The following is a 25,456-nucleotide window of genomic DNA, read 5'->3' as shown; positions in this document are numbered from 1 at the left end:
CCTCAGTGATTAGTTGTTTTTATTACCAGTGACATAAACAACATTCATTAATCTTCTCATACTACGAGGATTCACATCACTAAAGTAATCGTCAGTGAGAAGCATTTTATTGAGATCTTGTGCACCGCCCAATCGATTTAAATTGCTACCGATGCTACTTGCGATTGACTCGCTTAATCGTAATTTTCTACTGCCTTTTCTGCTTTGCGGTTTCAACTTTTCATTGCTGTTCATTATAGCAGACTCCGTGCTAAGTCTTCTGTTAGAAACAGAGTGATGCATTGTACTAGTCGCGGTGTAATTTACACTTTCCTCGGCTTCGGTCCACGTAGTTTTTCTACTATGTTGGGCAGTTTGTTGAGCTACTTTTACCTTTCGCAAACCACTGTTTTGCAAATAAAATGGAAGATGCACCATATTACGTAAGTAATCGTGTCCTCCGATATTAGACTCTGTGAATAATCTTCTACTATTGACTTCCACTGCCTGAATGTAAGAAACAAAATTTTATATCATGTAAAAAACTACACATATCACGTTTCATGAAAAGATAATGAAACATTTTGAGATACCTTGGCAATAATATGTGGATCGATCGCTAATATAACAACAAATGGATAACCGTTATCACTGAATAATGCTTGTATAGCATCTAAAACTAACAACACTTTATCTTGTTCACAACTATCCAGACCATCCACAATTATTACTAATCTGCTTTGTTGTGCCATAAAACTATCTAGGCATTTAACCTGTTTTATTTTTTACAAAAATTTTGTTAAGTATAAAGAACAGTTTAATGAAAATACATTACTCAATTATTCAATTAATAAGTAATATACCATCTCGGTCATTAAACTGACTTCGCTTCTTAGCGTCTGTATAAAACCTTCGCTTTTTAAAGTCTCTAACTTAGAAATGCTGCGCTGTAGGTGCCGTCTTTGAGAGAAAACAAGTGCTTGCAACGTTCGACTCCATGTATATAAGTTTGCTATTACACTAACAGCTAGTATTAAGGCAACGGTTATCATAATAATGTGTGATGTAACTCTTTCTATTGTTGGCCTGTGATATTAAAAATCGAAAGAAATAATTAATTATAACAATTTTGATTTTATAGTTTTTCTGAGAAATTGTATACTAACTCGCTGCTAGAAATATCGATGAGATAGACCGTAAGTACGGAAATACCAACGAGTAAACTGCAAAAGCAGAATTCAAATATAACTATATATGGTAAACAACAAAGATGTCTCCATTTCCATGTTGTCGTTGATTTATCTGGTTTTGGTCTGAATGCTCTGTAGAGTCGCGTGGATAAGGAACCAAACTCATTCTCAATGGAATCATAAAGCGATCCTACCATTTGTACTACTGCGTTCTCTCCGGCAGCAGTTGTGCCGACTCGGGTTTGGTCAGTAAAATAGAACTTTATGGGTTGAACAGTGATATCATCGTGAACTCGACCACCAGGAGGATGACAAAAAATTACTTGTAAAAGCAGTTTCAATGAATTTAATTTTGTAGTCAGGGCTACCGTGAAATTGTATGGCCAATACCAATCATATCTACAATTTAAATATTTCATAATTAAATACTATGAAAATACATAAAGTATATACTTTCAATCTTGCAATCTTACCTTTTGTTAGCATACCAGACAAGTATCAAAAAAGTGTACGTAAAAAAAATAAGACTTATACCACACGCAAGCCCAACAATCCATGATTGGAGGGCAAGACCTATTGTGATACCCACTAACAAAGATACATGAGTTACTATTACGAATAATAAGACAGAAAATTGGAATACTGGGTCCATCCATTGGCGAGCAAAATTTTTCATTTCCTCTGAAAAAATTATTACCAGTATATGAGTATTTTATGCAATTTTTAATTTAGTTGTTGCATTTGTAAACCATTATAAATATTACCTCTTAATTTATTTAACAAAAATGATTTTCCTGAACCCCACTTCGCGTAAAGGCCAACAGTTATAGGCGTTGAAAGAGATGGTTCACTGAGGATATCCGCTAACGCACTACTGTACAAGTCGTAACCAAGCATATTTTCATTATCTTCATTGGTATTAAGACGCCCTGAAATGAACATTCAGTTATATTCAGTTGATAGAAAAAAAAGAAAAAAAGGAAGAAAGAAAGAAAAGAGGAACTATATTATGTACTATTGGTTTTATTTAATCTTATTGATTAATGACTTACGTGCACCAAATATTTGTCCAAGAATGGTCTTTGGATGATTGATGTCGATATTATAAGGAGTCTCTCCTTGTCTATTTGGACGGTACAGTAGTTGACTATTTTTTGGATTTCTCAATAGTATCTCAACGATGGCTTTCGATCTAGCTCGCATAGCTATATGTAGCACAGTATCACCTTTTTTATCGGTGGCTGATACTTTAGCTTTTTTGTCTAACAATATCTGCACGATTTCAGCGTTTCGCGATCGAACTGCCCGTAATAATGGAGTATCACCATCTTTTGTCGCAATTTCTAAATCTGGGTTTGCATTTAATAACAGTTTCAATATTGAAATATTGCCTTTTTCGACTGCTATGTAGGTTGCAGTTTTCTTATCCTAAAATATTTATAAAATTTGAATGGTTGTCCTGAGATACTGATTAAAATACATCGCCAAAAATAATGGAGTCATTTTGGACACAAAGATAAACGAAAAGTATTTTACACTTAAAGGTAAGTAATTTTATTTGTGTAAAAATGAAATACATAAAGTAATATATGATTGATATTTGTACCTTGCCGGCAATGTCGACATCAGCATACTTTTTTAAAAGAGATTCAACCACTCCTCTATGACCGCCTTTCACAGCATGAATTAAATTTGTATCACCAGCCCTATCTTGAATGTTCACATAAGCACCAGCATTCAAAAGAGCATTTGCTATTTCGTGATGCCCCTCTCGGCAAGCTATTGCCAGAGCTGTGCATCCATCTTTATCTAACGCGTTCACGTTTGGTTTATGTTCTAAAAGAAGTAGTACCACCTCCAAGTGATTCCCAAGAGTGGCCACTAGAAGAGCTGTCCACGAGTACTGCAGTACAAAGTTTTATTAATTATCTGAATATTTCATTGAGAGAGGGAGAGAGAGAAAGACACGGAGAGATTACTTTAGAGATGTGAAACAACCACAAGTTCATATAACTGATCTGTCATCTTTTCTTTGCAAGTGCATAAAAATCTGTAGTCTAATTATCATTTATATAGAACTAAAGTCTTACCATGCCAGCAGTATCGACATTAGCACCAGCTTTTAGAAGAGTATCTACAATTTCTACGTGGCCTTTACGCGACGCCCACACCAACGCTGTAGTACCATACTAAAAATTGAAAAAAATGCATTAACACAGACTTCTCCGACAATGTATGGTAAGTCGCAGTATGGATTTTTCTGTCTCTAGTTAATACATCGTACGTGAACTTAAAAGATGGTAAATATAGATTACCTTGTCACCGACATTGACTTTAGCACCATGAGCAATAAGATCCTTAACAATATCGGGGTAACCCCTGCCTGCGGCCCATAACAACGAAGATATGTGAAAATTTCCATGTGCATTGACGTCAGCTTCTCGTCCTAGTAGCATCATCACCGTCGGCGACCTACCTTTATACGTCGCCCACATAAGTGCAGTCCACCCTCCCTAAAAATAGATTATTCCCTCTTCTTACTATTTGTCCGATTTCTTTATGGTTATTAAATATTTCATTCGTAACGAAATGAAACTTTAGAGAAACTTTAAAACATGAAATTAGAATATATAAATATAATTAATGACAGAAAAATGTTGTAAAGTGTGAAAATAAAATAGAGTGTAGGAAATTAATAGATGAATAAGAAAGGGATCCGTGTACTTAAAGTACTTAGAAAGGAATATCTTCAAAGGGAAAATCTTAAAAAGAAAAAAATTTTTCAATTTACAAAAGTTTGTGCTAAAGCTAAAGTGGTGTAAGCCAAAAAGTTGATTATCGGATAAGGACAAAAAAATTCACTTATTCTGCTATTCACCGAGAAACTGATGAAGATTTATACAACTTCTGCACAAAACAGAATAGAGGTTTTGCTTTCGAGATATGCTATTCAACCAAATAGACAAAGGATTGACTTACACCACTTTTACATTAAACGACTCGTTCAGAATAAATCTCTTTTATCTTTCAAAGATCTAAAAGAAACATTTAGTTTCTAGAAATGTAAAATAAATATTTTAATTTCTAAAAATTTTAAATAAGCTTTGTTCGCTATTTTTAGCTCGCTAGATATTCAGAAATTGCTCTCACTTTATAACTAATAAAAATATATTAAAGAATTAGAGACCTTACCATGTCTCTGTGTTCCAAATCAGCGCCATGTTCGAGTAATTCAAGGCACACATCTGTGTGCCCTTCCTTGGCCGCACACAATAACGCCGTCCAATTATCCTGAAAAAAATGAAATTGTTTATACAATAGACAGGAAAAAGACATATATAAAATTCAACAGATCATATAACACATAATACTAACTGCGTCCTCTGCATTAACATCTGCTCCATGATTGATAAGCTCTCGTACAAAGTGTATCTTTCCCTTACTTGCTGCAAGGATGAGGGCTGTACTACCATTCTATTGTAAGAACAACGAAATCAACTATTTAGTATCTGATTATAGACAAAGCCAAATCTATTAAAAAATTATTAAAAATCTTTCAAAATTAGCATAATTAAAGGAAGAGTTAAATCATTCAAAGGGATGAAAAGCATGGTATTAAGAAAGTTTCGACCAAGATTACTTTTAACGAGATCTTAATCTTCACAGAAATACGGAAAAACAAATTCAGAACAGAGTCGAACTATACGAACACGCGCATAAAACAACACAAAAGGAATTTTCCTTGAGGTTCCAAGATCATTTGTGTTTTCTTCGATTCTCATAAATTCGTGGAAAAATAATTCAAGACAGAGTTAAACTGTCTAGACACATGGATAAAATAAAGTACGACAAATTTTCCTCCCGACGATTTTTCCTTCAAATTTAAATCATTTTTTAAAATGGAATTGTATATTTATAAAGAATGACAATTTCAAAGGAGATATCTTTAATTTATAAACATTTTAAATATAATATTTCCGACAGAGGGGGGGGGAGGGGGTACATTTCTCCATGAAATAAAAGCTGATGGAATTAAAAAATATCTTAATCCAAATGAAAGTGGTTATTTTAATGTTACCTCGTCTCGGTCATCGATCAGTACTCGTTTGTTTTCGAGGAAGCTTTGAAGACCAGCGAGATTATCGTCTGTGATATAGCTGGCGAGAGATCGGTAGCAGAGTGATACCATCGAGTCAGTCCGATGCAAGGTCTGTGAAAAAGATATCAACTCGTTAAAAATGAGCAAACGATTATTTGAGACTGAACTGTCACGTTTTTATTCGACAATGGAAAGCCTCAGAGCATAGCGAATTAATTGCTGCATAAGTAGTAAATGAGGAAACAGTCGGCAGAAATCGATACTTGGATAACTTGCGTGTGATATTTAAATTTAATATACAGGGTGGTTGGTAACTGGTGGTACAAGCGGAAAGGGGGTGATTCTACGCGTTAAAAGAAGTCGAAAATATAGAATAAAAATTTTTCGTTCGAGGCTTTGTTTTCGTGAAAATCGACTTTGAATTTTCGCTCGGTACGCGTGCACTTTATCACGTCTCGTTATAACGGATCTCACTGTAGATCGTTGTCTCGATGGAAAAATATAAAACAAAAAACAAAAATTAAAAAAAAATTTTTATTCTATATTTTCGACTTCTTTTTTCGCGTAGAATCGCCCCCTTTCCGCTTGTACCACCAGTTACCAACAACTCTGCATAATATATTTACTGCCTTTCTACTTATTCTAAAAATATAGAAAATTAAATACTTGATATTTAAATGTTATATCTACTCTATTCCTTAAATTTAATATTAATCCTCAATCAATAATGTTGATTTATAGATGCTCATAAAAATCTCAAGTTTAAAATATTGAAATTAATTTTCAATAAATCAATGTTAAATATTCTGATCCAAACTGTTGTCACAAAAATATACCGTGTCTTGCGAATTTCGTAATTGTACTAATTTGCCTTAAATTGCGCAATACACGGACCAATTAACACTTGACACGAGATCAAATGCTAAATACATAATAGTTTACACGACACAGTTAACGTGGTTTTTTAAGAAGTAAATAGAAGTAATGGTTCGTCCAAATCAATTACCAGAGTAAAGATTTATCGGGAACATCTCTTTGAAGCCCCAAGTAGAAATAATACAATTTAGTATTTTTAACATAAATAGCTTTAGTATATTTGTATAGTAAATTATAACATGTATATTCAAACTTCCTAATTTTTCGGTCTTTCTATGCCAAGAAAGAAAATCACACAAATTGAGAAGTTTTTAGGCCAATTAGGGCTACTTTTATTTAGAGCAGGAATCGTGGAAAATGTTTCCGTTATCCGATTGGAGAAAACATGCGGTTGTAAATAATTTTCACGATGCATGGGCGCGGCAGGTATACGTAGAGCTTGTACATATTTCAGAGGAGCACAATAGAATATGGGTCAGCGATAACGAATGAATCAGAACCGGTAGAAATTGAAACGCAAGTAGAAAGGATAAGATACAAATGGAACCACGAACGTCGTTGCACAATAGTATTAGGTTGTCCGAAAAGTTTCTTTCGTTTTATAAGGAAATAATAGACGCACAATGATTTTTGTATCATATTAGTTTATTGAATTATGCGCGAATATAATAATAGAAATATAATGAAATGGATCATACCTAATTCAATAAAATAATATAAAACAGAAATTGCTGTTCATCTATTATCATCTTATAAACGAAAGAAACTTTTCGGACAACCTAATATTAGACGACAATCATGTAAAATCTCAAATCTTTGCTCCGGGATAGAAATAAAATTTCAACAAAAATATCCTAAAAATATCCTGATACATATACCTATTCATTTAGGTTTATTTATATATTTTATGTTAAATATTTATCTAGCAATAACATTTTCAAAACTCGAAGCGCACAAATTGTATTTTTGCAGAAAATTAGCATCTTCTGCGTGCGAAAAACATAGTAGATACATACATCAAACCTGGAGCTTGTTTGCACGGCTGTTAATCGCGCTATTAATACGCCATGAAATTAACACTTCAAGCCTTGATACGATTAATAATATTATCAACGATGATTTGCTTTCTGATCGAAAATAGATTCGAAGTAATTATTATTTCGCAACAGTCGAATGTTAATAGTCGTGAAATGGTGGTAAAAAGAAAATGTATAACAACACCTTAAAAGCCGGGACCTTAAAAAATTGTTTAACTTTTTTAAGATAGTAAAAATAATAAGCTGTTAATGCGGCTTTGGTAAGATACGTACATATACATTTCCATTCACACATAAGTTTGATCAATCCATGCGAATCACCTTAATCGTTGGAACGTAGACCAGTATTGGATCCATCTACCCTGATAAAACACCGTGACTCGTGTTTTACATCATGTTCTCAATGTTAATTCCGTTTACTCACGGACGAATGCGATATCGTTATGAATACGTACAGGCGAGATCAATTTTAAGTTCAACGAAATCCTATTATACAACTTACGTTTTATAACTTGCGTGCTATTCAATCAAATATCATTAAAAAACAAAAAGAATTAAAAATAAAGAAACGTTACCTCCGAAATATTTACTCTTTTACTGTCCAAAAACTTGAGAAGTTTGAGATCTTGGTTAATATATTAGTTCTACAATACAGTAGAATTCCATTTATGTGAATTTTTCGGAGGACAAATATTATTTTTCGTTCGCATAATAGGAGTACGTTCGGATAAATAAATTTAACTAGCAGAAATTCAGTTAATCGAGTACTAACTAAAATTTCACTGCAATAAATGAAGTTCTATCGTAGTTGCTACCTAAATCTTTATAGTAATTCAGACCTTGCGTTTTATCTGAATTGGCTATAATAAATTAAACGAGCAAGGATAATACATTCAACGAAATCTTGTAAATATATACAGTACAAAAGCGTGGAATTACTTCTCCACTTGTGCTTATATTGAATCACCTATTAATTTTATAATTAATCTAAAATTAATCCTACAAATATGAATAGTAGTGTTCTTTACTTCGATGAAATTTTTAACCAAAGAATTTCTTAAGTAGATGCGAAGATTTCAAAATTGTAATCTTTCTTTAAATTCTTAATTACTATGACATACATAGTGAAGCTTGTGGCAAGCATAAATCGCAAAATTTTCAAATAAATGTTGTTGAACTGGTTAAACGTAACGAGAACGTTTGAAAAGTTTCGATAAAATAAAACACAAACTGGAATCACGCGATAGTCATTAATTATCACTTCATCAAAGACGTTACAAGAAATTTATGTTCATTACTGTGCCAAAAGTTTGAAATGAGCGATACAGCGACGAGTAATAGAATTAACGAGATTACAAGCCATTCAAAGATACCAAAACTACTACCAGGAACGATGATTAATGACCATTGACCGTGACATTGTTAAAGTATCCTTCCTTGAAATTTCACGATCTAACATGAGTATCATTGCCACTGGAATATTTTATTCCTGTTCAATTATTTTATTTCAACGAATGCTTCAGATTATCTGTAGCCAACGATTAGATATTTCTTCTGAATTTAATTAAAAAGAAGTGTCAAAAAAGAAAAACAAAATAATTGGCAAAAAAAGAAATATAAGAAACATCTAAATCCAAAAAACGATTGACTCGACCAAGCACGATATTCCGTTAAATCTTTTACATTAAATATTTATAAAAAAATATCCAAGTATCTGTCCTTGATATCTTCATTCACCGTAAAAGATGTAAAACATATAATTCTATAAGGATATACACAGATAACAGAGACACAACAAATACGATCACTGTAAACCCTCTTTCAGACATTGTTCAACAACGAATTATTCATCCTAGTATCTGCTCTTAAAGCATTCGTGTCACATTTCTATTCCCATCATTACTTTAAAATTATTAAAAAACTTTCTCAAAATAAAATTAGACGCCAAAATTAGATTAAACTCACACACAGTAGTAACTGGAAATGTTAAAACAATAAGACGATCCTGAGAAATCTTGTGACTATCGTAATCCTTCTTTCAAACATTACTTAACGACGAATCCATCCTGGCATCTCCTTTTCAAACGTTCGTGTCGTATTTCCATTTGTGGCATTGATTTAAAACCGTTAAAAACCTTTCCTCCTTCTAAACAAACTAGATTTTCAAATAAGGTGGATTAATATCATACACAGTAGTAAGCGTAAATGTTAAAACGTCAAGAAAGTGCTGAAACAGCTTCTTATTAATGAAAGCGGTTCCTCTTGCTTGATAAAAACATTCAAAAAGTAAAACCAGCTGATCTAATCTTGAAAAAGTCTACGATCACACAGCTTCTTATTAATGGAAGCGGTTCTTCTTTCCTAGTAAAAACACTCGAAAAGAAAACCAGAGTAAAACGGCGATCTAAGACAGCGACTAACCGTTTGCGAGTGTCTGCGAATTCCAAAGTTGAACTTCCGGCCAGGTTCACCATCGGTGGCTGGCGCGGTGAACGTGAATGTGGGTACATGAAAATACGGGAACACGTGGTGATGATGATGGTGATGATGATGATGATGCGAATGATGGTTCGGATCCTCCTCTTCGCCTTCTTCCTCGCCTGAAATTGGTTGCGGCCCAGGTATATGAAGTCGAAGGAATGGTAACTTCATCTTCAACCCGGTTACTCCGCTTCTTTCTGGTATCTGTTCGCTGATAGACGAAATGTTCGACAGTTCGCTTCCATTCGACGTGGGCAATAAACAGTTTGGAACACCTGGATAAGCGCTGGCCAAGCTGGGAGCTAAACTCGAACAAATCGCAGCATTTGCTATGCTGGACCTTCTAATAGGATTAACGCTGGTTCCTGACAAAACATTTTGATAGTTGGCAGTTCCTGATTTTTCTCCCGAATCTAGATCTATGTTTATAGCAGGCAATGTCAATCTTCTTTGCGTATTCCTCAGACTGCCTCCTTCTTCTGAATTTGTACAATTTACATCATTTTTCGAAGTCTTGATGGAGTCTTGTCGAGTTTGAAGAGGATCTTCTAACATTTTGGATGGATAGGTGTTTTCCAGACTGGAGGAATTATTGGAAAACGCGGACATGACTTTGTAATAACGTCTGATTAGAAGAGGAGAGACTGCCGACGGAGGAACTGCTTTAATGGATTCGATATTTGGATGAGTAAGAATCTGCGAAGTCTCCTGAATTTCTGCAGCTGTCACCGATTGTGCTTTTTCTCTTGGTTGATCGAGTAATCGTAAATTTTGTAATGTTACGCCTGTAGGATCTTGAAGACTTCTCTTGCGTTGCATGGAAGTATTTAAATTGGAAGATTTGTAGGTTTCGTACGAAGAAAGAGATCTATGGCGTTTAAGTTCTGAAGGATTCGATGTTTCGAAAGGAAGAAAACTCGAGGTCGAGCCGCGCTCCAATTTCTTTGTCAAATCTACATTCTCGTAGGAACTTTCGTTGATGATATACTTAAACTTCGAGCAGAGAACGCCGAAGTTTTGGTCCGCACTGATCGATCGTGGCGAGCTTCCGGAAGCGGAGATTTCATAATTTTCGTTAGGAATTTCGCTGGAAGCAACCGAAAATCGTGTTTCACTTTTCCAATTATCGCTTTGCGTCTTTTCAATCTTCCCGCAATTTTGCGAATCATCCGACAAATTTTCACCGTTTGCGAATTTATCGATCCTCTTCTTCTGGCTAATCGATTCTCTCGCACTAATTTCTTGGGAAGGTCCACTATCTGATCCATCGGAATCTTTCGAAGTTTTGAACTCGAAGCGTCGTACCTCTCTTCCCTGTTCGTTCAAAGTTCTATCGACAAATTTCTCTAACAAAATTTGTTGTTGGCCGACCGATCCTTTTGAAGATCGTCCCTTTGAGTCACCAGAATTTTTCGACGATTTAGATTCGAAGCTTTGCGCTTTCTTTTCCTGCTCGTTCCAAGTTCTTTCTACAAATTCTTCTGATAAAATTTCATTGACTGTTTGGTCGTTTGCAAACGAACGTTCTTCTCTGTCGATTGCAAGATCTTGCGCTTGTGATTCTTGCGACGCAACTACTATACCAGAATCCGCTTCAATCGTAATGGAGAATCTTCTATCGGTTTCTCTAGCTGCATCTTCCGCTTCTTTGTTCTCTTCGTCCCCTTCTTCCTCGATGCTGATTCGAAAATGATGTGTCGCGATCTTGACACGATCGTCTTTGGCCTTCCGCATTGCATTCTTTCCTCAACGTGCTTCGACGATACTCCAAGATAAAGCTTACTATGGATAAATACGTGGAAAATTTACGAGATTCCTTTCTTTCTTTTCGAAAACAAACACTGTGGCTGTTTGAGATATTGATATTTTTAAACATTTGGCCATTTGTTCAAATATTGGTATGATGTCTTTGACCTATAATTCTTTTTTTATCGAATCGCGTTGATAAGAGAAAGCGTGAATATTTTTAAAAATATTGGAGTGTCGTGTGGATAGAAATTATCACGATTGCAGCGCGCTCGATAATAAAGATACGAAGTAAAAATAAAAATAAGAGAACAATAGAAACAAACAGTTCGGACGGAAAGTCATTGGGAGATTTTGATTTTGAAAAATACTAAATAATTGATGTCCTACGTTCTAAGAACTTTTGCTTCGTATGTGACGTTGCTGATGTCGCTGCAAGACATTATTAGAGATATGCATTCTGGGAATAAGAATTCTAACGATTTATATTATCGAGATGAGTCGTAAATTTTTATAAGATCCTACTTTATGAAACTATTTCGTTGAAATGACGAAGTATCATAAAATCGGCCGAGAAATAAGGTCGTAAAATGAGTCGCTGTTTCAAGGACAATGAAGGAAAGTTTAATACGATCAAGTACTCTACATTTTATCAATCTCTACAATTCTATCAAAATCTATAATCTACCATATATTATAAAAGACGAATCCTGCAGAATTCAATATACGATGAAATATCCTCAATTTTAAATTATGAAAGTTAGATTCTGTAGAATCCAAAGCACAATAAAGTAGCTTTCGTTTCATCCACGTTAAATCATAAAGGACACATTTTATAACATCACAAAAATACAATAAAATATGCTCTATCTCATCGACATCAACGAATGAAAATAAAACCCTACAGAATTCACGATGCAATAAAATATACCCAATCTCATTAACTTTGGTAAAACTCTACAGTGTCCAAAATAAAAGGAATTACATATCTTGCATTTCACCAACTACAATTCAGATTCTAGAAAATTCAAAATAGACTAGATTAGAACAGAAATAGGACGAATTATCTTCCATTTCATCAACTGCAACTTAAATTCTATATAATTCTAAATAAAATGGAGAAGGAAGAATTCATAAACTATTCTCAGAATAGTTAGAATTCGACAACTATTCTCCACTCGATCCACTTAAAACCACATTCAATACCGTAAAAAACCGACCCGCGACAAGTTAGCGAGCCTGAGCATCCTTTCCAAATTTTTCGTAGTCATCCCTTTCTTCCTGCCTCTTCCTTTTCTTCACCTCGTTCAGCACCAAGGGCTCTCGGAACCAATGACAAACGCGTTTATCTCTCTCTTTATGTATAAGTATATCTAATGCACGCGGATCTAGCCAGATCTAGCGGAACGCGTGCGATCTGCGACGCCAGCAGATCGTTTAAGACCATCGTCTGGCAAATCGTGCGACATTTATATATCCGACGTGGGATCTTTAAAGTCGGGTACACAGTCGTGCGAGATCGTGTGTAACACTGTGTGCTCTCTCCACAGTTGTGTTTCATTGAAATCGTTATTCTTACTATTTGCTCTCGAAAAAGCATGAATAAAATCCGTGCCATTTGAAGCAAAACCGACTTTTGCCGATTTTTATGTTCCCAAGGGATCTCACGAATTTCTATGGTTCGTGCGTCACGAGCTCGCAAATATTTGAGCCGTTTATTTGAGCCAAATTAACACCGTGGAACAAAAAGTAAAAGAAATTGATAAAATTATATCAATCGAGTGCCTTGGTACTAAAATTTTCGAAATGTAAAGATAATCCATTTGAATAGCTCGTTTATTAGATATTATCGCGAAACGAAGCAAGGAGGAACTCGTAATTGGAGAAGAACATCCAGGAGGAACGATCGCCAAGTCTGTTGGAAGAGTACTATGACGCATGATCGTTGGGTTGAGGACACAAGACATCACTATGACGTAACTGGTAAGTTGATTTAGTGGCTTACGACTTACGACTGGCCGTCGTAAATTTCAATTGATTATGTTACGATAAACGGAAGGTTGATGTTTAAACTGATAACGAAGGTCTTGATTCCTGATGAGGAGATTTTGTGTTTGGCACTTTTTGATTAATATTTGGTGCAATCTAGGGTAATATTAATTGTAAATTAGCTTCTCCGAGTTAATATTTACATATTGGTTGATATTGGTTAGAGTTGTTAACGACTGAAGAGTTGTGTATGTTCACGGGCATCGAGATTAATCCTATTTAGATATCATAGAAAGAATATTGTCTGTAAATTTCATAGCTACCTAAATTTTATAGATTATGATCTTCAAAAGATCCGATAGACTTCCGATAGATGTTCTGTCTGACCCTACAAATTTTTAATCGACTTCCAATACGTTAGAAATATACAGGAACTGATCGAATAACGTGTAAAAGATCTGTAAAAGAAAGTCGAAAATGTAGAATCAAATTTTTTCACAAGTCGCTTTGTTTCAGAGAAAATTAAATTTGGAAATTTATCATACGCGCGTATTAGGCCGATTCTTAACTAAACATGTTTAAACTCTATTTTCTTGGAAATAAAGCCTTAGACGGAAAGATTTTATTCTACATTTTCGACCTTTTTTTTGCATGTAGAATAATCTCCTGCCGATTATTTAGTTCTGCCCAGTCCAAAATCAGTGATGATTAAGTACACTTGAAAAAATTTTCAAACTCCGCTTTCTCGATAACTAAGTCGAGAATAAAAAGATTTTATTCTGTATTTTTTTCTTATTCATCCGCAAGGAGTCACGTCGTGTCCGCTTTTACATGTGATTCGATCGGACTCTGTATATATATATATAACCAATTATTGTGTATATAAAAGCTATATAATTATAGAAATTATCGTATTTTTGCGAGAAAAAGAATAAGTTGGCAATTGCTAGATAATTTATCATAAGAGAATTTTTTAATTCTTCAACGCATAATGTCGTCATTTAATAGCATAGTGTTTGTATTTGTATAGAACACGGTTGTACGGTTTGATCAAATGTAGTTGTACTATCAAGGTACATATTGAGTATCGGTATAAATGAGTAAATAATGCGTCACAAATAAATTATTTTCTTATTTTATTATCTTCCGGAATGTCTTATTGCCGTGTCTTCGTTCTTTTATATTTAGAATATGTTATCGCTTTATAGTATTTTAAAAACGGTACTAAACGATCAGCAAGCTAAGCTGTTTATTGTACTTTCGCGATAAATTAGTCTGAGACCTGTTTATACGTTTTTCGTATGTTACAATCTTTTCTCAAATAAAAAGATACACAGAAAATCATCAGGTAGATTTTTGAGCTGCTTTTCTATAATTTTGCGCCATGTGAATCGAAAACTTCAAAATTGTTTACTGTATTTGGAGAAATTATGGAATTATATGTTAACGCATTAAGAATTGTGAAACCGGATTTAATGATAAACATTGAAATAAAATTTTCAAATAGATTTTATAATAGATAATAAAAATTTAAAAACCAGATTAAACATGTTACACAATAAGTAATTAGGAGACAACTTCTTCTCAAATTCTTAGTATTATTATAATAATAGCACTATAATATTATTATAATAATGTCAATTATAACGCAATTATAACAATGTAAATCTTCAAAGAATTTATATTGTAAAGAAAAAAATTAATTGCTTTATATTTTATTAATAAACGAATGCCTTTAGATGAAAGAACGAGTCAGAAATAAAATATGCATAAAATACATAAAAGAATTAAAAGGTGGATCAATGCAACAAATTAAACAATATGGATCTCCGTGTGCAATTTATTACTTCGCGATAAGGTATAGCTTTACGCGCTTAAATAATGACGATGCACTGTTAACAATGCATAAATTCGACAAACAATCTTTTATTCGTTTGCATTTCGCGATAGGTGCAGCAACCATTACACACTGCCTTTTTTCTTTAATGTATGCCGACGATGTAAGCTCCGAAAAAAAAAGATGATTAGAAATTAAAATCGGTTAATTTTTAGATCGCTAATAATTATATTTTCGCAGACTTCTAACTAGAAAATTATTTTTACTCGATAGAGCTAGGCGAGAAGACCGCGCGTCCTTGCGCTACTCGCGGCACTTGGGCCAATTAAAGCATTCAAGAGACTAATCAATTGTGTACCGACAAGTTGTTTGCAAGGGCTTATAAAAAGAAGCGGAGAAAACGAGCTACGATCGTTTCGTCGACGATCTTCTTCCTTGAACATGGTATGACAACAGAGACATTTTATTATTTCATTCTTAATATATGGAAGAATTTTGAAAAATATTTTTAAATCGCTACATTCGACTAGATGATTAGATGATCGATTTCTAGTATTCAGGTCTTCCATACGTTTTGTTTTTTGTTTATTCTTTTGATAAATAAAATTATAAATATATAAATCCTTATAAATATAAATGTTACGGTCATTAAAGTTTGATTGGTCGGATTTTACTGTTTAGATCTCGTACATGATATGTCTTGTGTTCTGTATTCTTTTGAAGAATACAATTATAAATGAATTGATTGCTATGAAAGGTTCGAGTATACTGTACAAATTTTAACTAACCTCTTTTAAGAGAAAAAGAAGAAAAATATGAAAACCGACGATGGATAATAATACGATTGAAATACGAATTATAGTATAATGGATAGCAGAGTGGGAAGTAGTGTCAGACAGTAGTTAGTCAGACAGTGCCGGTCTACGTTCTACTTAATACCACTAATTACTTATATTAAAACTTGCACGCAATTACGTAATACTTAATGATAACTGGAGTTTTAATTAAGATAAAAGAATGTCTATAAGTACACTGAAATTATATATTACTAAATATACTACTATATCTATTAAATTCTTTGATTTATATAACTTTCAGATAATCCACACTAAGTTAAAGTAATTTAGTTGAAGAAAAAAGTGACTATTACCATTTATTTTAATAAATATACGATCGATTTGACGTATACATGTCTAGTAGCAGATGCCATAGATAAATTATTTATTCCCGTTTCCTCTAATCGATTGTGAATCGATCAGAAGAACTCTAGAAGTTACGAAGAACTAAAATATTCGAACGTCATCGACTGGTGAGCCACGAGGATAAATACTTGGTAGCGTTTATCGGAATAATAGAACATACAGCTGCAAACATTTAGATACGAGAGCATACGTAATCCTCAAACTACTTTAATCCTCATTATTCGTTTATCTATCCATTATGTAATCAGTTATTTTAGTTTACTTTACAAACTACTAACAGTTCGTGAAAATTTGTATAGCTGCAATTTAATACAACTTCGATAGGTATTATATCCTGCAATTAGTCGTTCTAAATTCATCGACGAATATATTATGTTCATTGAAATGACCAAATGCGATCCAAAGTGTAAGGAAAACATATCTTTAAAGACTCTGTTGCATGTATCATTTATCTTTCGAGTCACGTTGAAAAATGTTGGCACGATAACCAGGCAAACGAACAAACCGACAAAATACTTTCATTTAATTCGATCTAACCCACCTGTGGGTTTCTCACAGTTATGAAGCAAGCATAATATTCAACCTATAAAGTGGATATAAATAAAGGACATAAAATACGATATTTATCTCTTAAAATTTTGGCAGAGATCGCAGACAATGTTCGAAATCTTCTTGGTTAGAATTGATTGAAATTTGCCTGTTAAATATCAGTAAAAGTTAGCCAAAACTGAATTTTAGACCTCAATTTCTGATTGATAAATTATTAATGCAATTGCCAGCCAATATCTAGTATTTTATATTTCATTAAATATAAAACACAATTCGATCATTTTTTATTTCATCTTTACAAAATTGTCTTGTCCCTGCTGCAAAAATGTGAATTTATATAAACGACCGCATTGTTTCCTCCTTAAATATAAATTTCCTAAAATACTCGATCTTGGAAATATACATTTTTCAAAATATTTAGTTCTCAAAATGTAAATTAAATTATTTGACAAAAAGGTCATTAATGTGTTGTAATAAAATAATCATTTTTTTAACGAGAAATTTCAATATAAATATTCTGCGTTTGTTAATATTTTTCCAAGAACACATCTTGCAACTAGAAATTTTTATTATAGTTGCGTTATTGATGTAGTACATGTATTATAATATAGAAAGAACAGTCTTTTCTTTGAAAGATCGATAAAGTTAACGAAACAATTAGCGCTATTTATTTGTTAATTAAATTGCATTTTAACCGAGTTCTGTCTGTACCTGTTTGCTTCTGTTCCAGATCGAATGTATCACTTGTTGACAAGATGAAAGAGATCCGTAACTGTGAGCCAATCCCTGTGGCACCAGAGATGGAAAGGATGATACATTTTCTCGATTAGAACCCAATAAGTTACTCCTCTCATTTACGTATTCCATCGAAACCAGGTCAATATCGAGAAATACTCTCATATTCTAACAATAATAATCAATACTAGGTTGATGAAGTCATTATTGAAACACTGATGCACTCGTCGTTTCGTGCTACTGTACGCTTTTAATTTTGTAGCTCGATCCACTCTGCAAAATTTATTTCCATTTTCTCCAAATTCTGCTTCTTCTCCTTTAATTTTAATTTTAGATAATTTGATAATTTTTAAGTGTTTCTGTATTTTGTCATTCTGTTCTGGTTCTCCATTGACCTAATTCTGATATCATCAAAGTTTTCCATTTAAAAAAACCAACTTTATTCTGATACCACCAAAACTTTCCATTAGAAATATTCTCCTCTCAAAGTTTTCCTCTACACTTAACAAAAGTCCGGTTTTATTCAGGTACTTCTGTCATAGAAGAATTTTATAAAAAATATTCTCTTTTAAATCTTCCTGTATGATTCGTTAAAAAACAATTTCTTCTGGCATTTTCACTGCCGAAGGTTCCTATAAAAATTTGTCTTTTTCAAGTCCTCCTTTAGAACCAACGAAAAACCAATAATACCTTTCGCGTGACACTCGGATCACGTGCATTCTTTCACAAACAAGAAAATTAGTCACGAATCCGACGTTTACGTTTACGGAATGTTTCGCACGTGTCGCGAATTACACAATTCCAGTGATTTATTTCTCGTTAGCACAATTTATCACGTCTTCCAACGGAACAGCAAAAAGCTAAACGTACTTACGTCAACGGTAAAAATACTTTTACGCAACAAATTCACTCTATTTTATTGCAATCAATCACCGATAAAAAGCAAAACAGAAAATGAAGTTTATTTCTAGAGGGAATTTTTGGGAGATTCCAAATAAAAATCAAAAAGTCAAAGTTTCAATTTCAAGTTGCCACTGTTGGAAAAACTTCGTGTTTTAATAAAAGTTTTTACAAGAATTCACAGTTTATTCCACGATATTCTTATATAGGCCGGGCTGGTGCACAAATCAACACGAATTGATCCAAAGTATGTTGGTTAATTAAGAGTCAGCCAGTTAACTTGCAGCGATAAGTGCCAATATTTATACCATAATCTTCGTTTTATCTGAACAGTCTAATTTCAGCCAATTTTCAGATGATCTTATCGAGACAGCTCCTAAGGAATGTATCTGGAAGCAACGATACCAAACAAAAGCTCTGCTCGAGTAGACGTTCATTGCCCCTCATCATTTCGTTCTTCGTATCTATGAAAAGTATTCGAGAAGCAAATAGAACAAATAACGCCGGAGATACACAGCGAATCGAATCTTCGAGGGGAAATGTTGATCTTCAATTGCGTTTTAAAAGTGTGTTTAATTGTTCGAGATAATAGCTCTCTATATTTTCTGTAAGAATTCGTGTTAAATTAAATCTTCGAGAAAGTATATTGATCCTTAGCTGCGTTTTAAAATGTATATAGTTGTTCGAGAAAATTGTCTTCTGTATTTTCTGTAAGAATTCTGTATTATTTTAGTGAAAATTGGACATAGAGTGTTGAGGTAAGATTCACTTATCTTCTTATATAAGCTTTTTTCAAAGATCTTTGATTCCTTGATGTGAGGATTCTTTTTCCTATTTGGTAATTTTGCTTTCTGCACTATCTAGAGAAATTGGTATTATTTTGTAGAAATTGGCTATCGAACATTTGGTTGAGAGATATTAGAATTTGAAACTGATATAAAATTTCTTGTTTCACTTACGATTCGTTTAAATTTTCTCCTTCTTATGGAAAATTCTTGTTTTATGCTATTTGCTGGTTTTATGATCTCTGTTATCCACAGAAATCAATTTTATTTTATGGAATTTTGGTAGAAAGCATTTGACTTTGGTTTTGATAAGAAAATGTCTTTTTTCTTCTTATAAAAGATTTAATATAAAAATTGTTCTTGTTATAAAGGAACGTAGTGATTCTCTTTCTTTCTAAATTTTAATATTCTTCTATTTTAATTAATCGACACTGACTTCTCTGGTGAAAAACATTATAATTCTAAATTTAATACGTATCAGTGAACTACAGCGTGATATTTTTCTCATTATATCGTTGATGTGTTCTCATATCCATGTTCTGCTCCCGTTACATTCAACTTAGATTTTGTTTGACCGATCGCTGTACACGAGTTGTTGGATCGTTGCCTCTGTTACTCGTTACACAAACTTAATGGAGTTACCGGTGTTTTCCAGCAGAAAATTGAAGCTAACATGTGGTTTATTACTTCGACGCGTAATTCACTAGTTTTCACTGATCGTCATTCGTTTTTCGAGCACTTAAAAGAATCTTTAATCGCTCAAACTGGTGCTACGAGTTAGCTCGATTGATCGCCGATCGAACTGACCATTTAATATTGTTTTCACGAGGTACAACAATATTTCATACCTTGTACACTCTGCACGACACTTATCATACTGTTCTATACGTATAAACAGAGACAATTATTGATCTTATCTTATCGACAACGCGTTGTACCATCGAAAGTATTTCGTAATATGAAACAAATTATGCTATTGGTATTTTTTTCTCAATTAAAAAATCTTCCACTCGTCGATATCATATTTTCAAATTCATCCTAAGGGAAAATATTTTTCTGTTTCTTATTTTGTCACAATTCTTCGACAGAAAAAGAAAAAGATTCTTTTCGTGCAATCTTTCGTCGTAAGATTGAGTAAATAACGATTGGATATGATAACAATAACGACTCGACAATTAATTTAATTTATATTTAAAGAGCTAAGTATTTTAGGAAATTTATATTCATAGAGCGAAACATGCGGATGTTTATGCAAACTGATATTTCTACAAATATAATTAAAGCTATAAGACCTATATAAAAAATTGTTTCATCCAAATATAACATATATCACATATAATATAACATCGACAAACATAAATATTATAACGGGTTCTAATTTCTGGATATTTTATGTGTTCCTGCAGATTATGTACATTACGTTGTTTAAAATCCGCGTGAACACATAAAAACCCGCAGGCGAATTACAATAAATAGAAATTTTACTTGGCACAACGCAAGAGCATCGCATCTTATCGCTTACTGAAAAATAATTTTAAAAACCGAAGTGAATCAAATAAATGGTCAATTATCGCTACCTTGTGGCAGCTGTTACTGATAATTTCGCGATAAAAATGTGGTCGTTCGTAATAGATATGATATCGAATAAAAAATAACGGATATCCAAAGGAAATTGATTCGCGGAATATCGAATGAAAGAGTAAGCGCGACAGTGATATAATTCTATCCGTGAATATGAATGTCTCATGTTCGTGATTGATCATAAATGTTGCGTTACAGTTTTCAGTATTAAATTTTAAAAACTTCTGTCTATGAATATGAATGTTACATATCCATGATTTGATCATGCATTTCGTATTACAATTTCCAGCATTAAATTCTAAATATTTCTCTGATGTATAGGATTTATGTAAATGTTTTTAATGTGTTACATATCTTCAATAATATTATGGTGTTCTGATATCATCTGATCCTAAACTACAAACTTGATAAATGAGATTCATCGTCCTACAGAGGCATTTAATCAAAATTAGACTTTGGAGAAAGATTGTACATTTCATAATAGCTATAAAGACAGCTGCTTGAGATCAGGTTGGGTAAAATAATTCGTCCTGGCACCCAATGACATTCACAACCGATAGGTATCTCGTAAAAGCATTTTTGGCATCATATTGCTATGCTATGACCACTCGTTTATTATCGTTCGCTAATCGTTAAACGATTATCGTTAATGATTCACCATACACTATTTATACAATAGACCATTTTGCAACACTAAAAATGAAAAGACCGATTCGGTTACGAGCAAAACCAACGAAATACTGGCATATAAATGATGACCGATGTCCATCATTTTCTTTGACATCGACTGGAGCAATAAGAAGAGCTTGCTATTTATTAAAAACACACACGATTATATCTATAAATATCAACAAGATTGTTTACTAGTATAAACATCTACAAGGTAGAATATCAACTATAGTATCATAGTGGCAACATAATTACGAACGTAATTTTTAATTCTTCCTAGAATTTCGAGTTATCCACGAAAGCGTTAAATTGATCGTGAAAAAAATTACTCGAGGGAATCCTTGGAGCTTTGACACGTGAATGACAGACGGCATTCTGCGTTGAGATTAATCCTACGATAATCAACGAACACGTCGACCGTGAATCTTCCCTCTGGCAGCGACTTCACACCCCCTTTGTGCTACAAAGAGGAAGTTAAAGTTCGACTCTTCTGGCACACGATTCAATCTTCGAGGGAATCGAGACGGTAAATCACTGTCGCACCCAGTGTTCTTCGTGTATTGGCACACTGTCGAAGGTAAACGAAAATAGTCGTGCCCCTCTAACGTGTAAAATTCTAGCACATAGGAAGATGTTCGACGATATCGAATTGTTGTTCAGGAAAGCAATGATGATGGTTGGATCGACAAGATAGCTGTATACAAGATCTGAAAGTATTTGATCGTCTGTAGACGATATTGAATCGTTGTCGAAGAAAGGAACGATGATGATTGACCTCGAAGGAAGATTCGAAGCTATATACAAGATGATGAAAGTATTTGATCGCCTGTAGACGATATTGAAGAATGAAATGATGATGATTGATCAAGAAAGAAAATTCGAAGGTGAAAGTATTCGAATATTTGTAGACACCTTATTATTAATACGAATATATTATGACGAATGTATTAGATGTGTTATTTGGAATATTTTGAAATTTCACTAACACTGTAATGAGACTCGACTATCATGATTACATTGGTAATGTTTGGAACCTGTTTGAAAATATACGTAGAAAATACAAGATGTTTGATTATATATTTTGTACGGACTAGAAAAGGCGTAAACAAGCATCAGAATTTAAAGAATAAGTTATGTATTATATCAGTAAATTTCAATAAAATGATATTTAATTTACTATCAAGTTATTATTATGCTCAAGGTGGCTTCTCCTACTGTATATTAATTTTTCACTAAATATATGTTTACAGTAAATACCATTCACATCAATCAATATCAATACATCAATCGTGACAGTCTCATTACAATGCTGATGGAATTTCAAAAATGTTTTATATAACACATACGATGTACAGTGCCATGAATAATAATAAACACTTAACTCTATTTATACATTTTTCATGATATTAAAACAACAATTGACTCGTTTGAACAACAATGAATCGTTTATATAATTTGATATTATAAAATAAAACAAAACTCAAGATACAACAAGTAAATATTTCCTTCTCTCGCAGTCTGGAAAAATGAGATTTTCTCTTAAAATTGTGTTTTCGGCTGCGAAAAAATATAAATTCAATGTTAACTTAGTTACGTTTTTGTTCAATACTAAGTAGGTTGGTCTTTATTTTTGATTACTTCTATTATTCTGTTAGATGCAATATCTATTAACTTATTTAAAGTTTCGCTTTGAGTATCCGCCCACACGAATTTTATTCTTTTTTTAAGTCCAATGATATTTTCTATAGAAGGCTTCTCCTGATCGCAAATTTTTCTTCTTAAAATTCCCCATAGCTTCTCGATCGAATTCGGATCAGGACTCAACGCTGACCATGCTAACAATCCTATAATCTTAAAAGCACTTTTTTCTAGTGATGGCTGTATGAACAACAACGTTGTCTCGTTGAAAGATTTCAGTTATAAAAGGCAATAATTCACCATGTAACATTTCCTGGTATCCTACGGCGTTCAATTTATCCTTTACAAAAATAATTTCACTTAATATATCCAGGCATGATCAGCGATTTTTTAGAGATACTGAAGAAATAATTCAGTGTTTGAGTATATAATTATTCGCAACACTGTACACATATATATAAATTTTCTATAATAAGTATTCAAGTAATCGCATGAGCCACTGTAAATGCTACACATTTATAAATTCTTGTAAATTGACTTAGATTTGATTGAAATGTTAGAACATTGGCCCACGGTTAGAATTGGACAGGATTGAGTAATTGAGATAGACAAATAGCAGGGTAAATTAGTAAGACACAGGAAGTGGCATATGATTAAATCTGCTCTATATTTAAGCTATTTCTGAATGGTTATTTGGATTCGTCAGGATTACGTATAACATAGAACAAAGACCACGTGGGGAAATTTGATTGGTGTAAAATAAGCTGTTGGGTTTATGCGGTGTGGGTTAGTGTTGCTATATGTGGTGTTCCTTTTTCATCTATGTGGATGGCTGAGACACTTAGATTAGATTGTAACCACACACATAAACACATACATACACACACACAAATACTATAAAAAACTTAAACTAATATCTTTCTGACAGATCTTTGTTATTTTCATAGTCTACACCTGTTCATTGAAAACTATCTGACTTGAGACTATAATCACGTAGAACTTTTTTAACATGGATCTAAGATAAATTAAATAAGAACAACGTACAAGACAACTATAAATATTTTCCAATCATGAGTTTCAAGAATTCCTTGGAACGTAGACTGATGCATGACGATCTATTCTAAAAACCACTGTTCTAAGTCACGGAATATCCACAGCATCGGGTGGTATTGATCGAATTCTAGTCCACTTGTCAAACGTATGACACAAGCGTGTCATATGCTGTGAAAATCCATGCTTACTCGTACGCTCTTGATTATTATTTGCGTATACGTTTGACGTATCCTGTTTATATCATTGGACATTCATATATAAGATTCGGGAAATTTAAACGAAAATGTATCGATCTCGGAATTGAATATCTCAGAATGACTGATTGCCAGGTAACATTTAAATATTTATATAGTTGTAACAGAGTGAAATACGACCGCTGTCTCCATATTATAATCACAATTTCTCTATTAAGAAATAGAACGATAGATTAAAACTGTATTTATTGTAATATTAGTATAGCAATAAATTAGTATAGCAATAAATGGATATATAATGGCTACAAAAAGTATTTGCACGCTATAAGGTCGTAGCATAACATCTACACGTTAATTAATGAGGATCACTTAATTAGGTATATTAAATTTTCAAGTATCTTTCTATGACATAAAAATTTGATATTATAGAAACAAAATATAGAATGTGACAAAAAAATGTTTCATTGGGAAATAAAGGATATACCGACACTTTTGTAGCCACTGTATCTCTCAATTGAATTTCTTAGAAAGATTCGGGATCGTGAATGAAGATGATTTTCGATGGAATTGCAAAATCGAACAGAAGGTTCTCGCGAATTCAGGAGCTTAATTAGACAACGTAAGCCACGAAGAGGACAGCAAGAAAGGAGGCAAAGCGGCCAAATGTATTTCTGGCCATGTCGCCCGCGCTCAAAAAATCTCAGCGTCTCAGGGTGGCTCGCTTTATAATGAAGTGGCTATTTCAAGAGGCACCAAACTCCCCATTATCAAACTATATAGAGCAATAATGCCTCGAATTGATCTTAATTATTCGACTTCCCGAACAAATAGAAGTTTCTCAGAGAAAGAATGACTGCATACAGATATTGAAACATCTTTAAATTAATTCATGGATCAAAATTCTTTGCAGACTTCT

General features: G+C 33.2%; 1 protein-coding gene and 1 long non-coding RNA gene across 15 annotated transcripts in view; one reads left to right on the top strand and one right to left on the bottom strand.

Annotated features, from left to right (window-relative positions):
- The window catches only part of LOC100742321 (kinase D-interacting substrate of 220 kDa), a 45,529-nt gene that overhangs the window by 5,696 nt on the left and 14,377 nt on the right, over positions 1-25,456 (bottom strand). For 4 of the 12 annotated variants that reach the window (XM_024370756.2, XM_024370754.2, XM_024370752.2 and 1 more), the window contains 13 exons: positions 5,248-5,379; positions 4,545-4,643; positions 4,362-4,460; positions 3,485-3,682; positions 3,260-3,358; positions 2,776-3,072; positions 2,222-2,597; positions 1,934-2,098; positions 1,643-1,850; positions 1,146-1,568; positions 843-1,065; positions 573-752; positions 27-486 (listed from right to left, as the gene is read on the bottom strand). In XM_024370756.2, the coding sequence (XP_024226524.1) occupies positions 27-486; positions 573-752; positions 843-1,065; positions 1,146-1,568; positions 1,643-1,850; positions 1,934-2,098; positions 2,222-2,597; positions 2,776-3,072; positions 3,260-3,358; positions 3,485-3,682; positions 4,362-4,460; positions 4,545-4,643; positions 5,248-5,358 (2,938 nt within the window). In that variant the 5' untranslated portion in view covers positions 5,359-5,379. Of the gene's footprint in view, positions 1-26; positions 487-572; positions 753-842; positions 1,066-1,145; positions 1,569-1,642; positions 1,851-1,933; positions 2,099-2,221; positions 2,598-2,775; positions 3,073-3,259; positions 3,359-3,484; positions 3,683-4,361; positions 4,461-4,544; positions 4,644-5,247; positions 5,380-9,602; positions 11,445-12,614; positions 12,826-15,206; positions 15,218-17,696; positions 19,748-25,456 lie in introns of those variants that run through there. The other 8 variants (XM_012390964.3, XM_012390965.3, XM_024370749.2 and 5 more) reach the window with 5 other exon arrangements.
- LOC100748183 lies at positions 12,836-25,452 on the top strand. 3 transcript variants are annotated; one of them, XR_004462598.1, is made up of 5 exons: positions 12,836-13,391; positions 15,508-15,678; positions 17,716-17,861; positions 21,936-24,917; positions 25,068-25,452. It is a non-coding gene; the product is annotated as an uncharacterized LOC100748183 (long non-coding RNA). The 3 variants fall into 3 exon arrangements; XR_004462600.1 differs by lacking the exon at positions 25,068-25,452 and having other exon boundaries at positions 12,863-13,391; positions 21,936-22,402; positions 22,488-23,078; XR_004462599.1 differs by lacking the exon at positions 25,068-25,452 and having other exon boundaries at positions 12,870-13,391; positions 21,936-22,181; positions 22,276-23,078.

The sequence above is a fragment of the Bombus impatiens genome, unplaced genomic scaffold, assembly GCF_000188095.3.
Source record: "Bombus impatiens unplaced genomic scaffold, BIMP_2.2 scf_0914, whole genome shotgun sequence".
Classification (NCBI taxonomy): Eukaryota; Metazoa; Arthropoda; class Insecta; order Hymenoptera; family Apidae; genus Bombus; species Bombus impatiens.
This window is presented reverse-complemented; position numbering and strand designations above follow the sequence as displayed.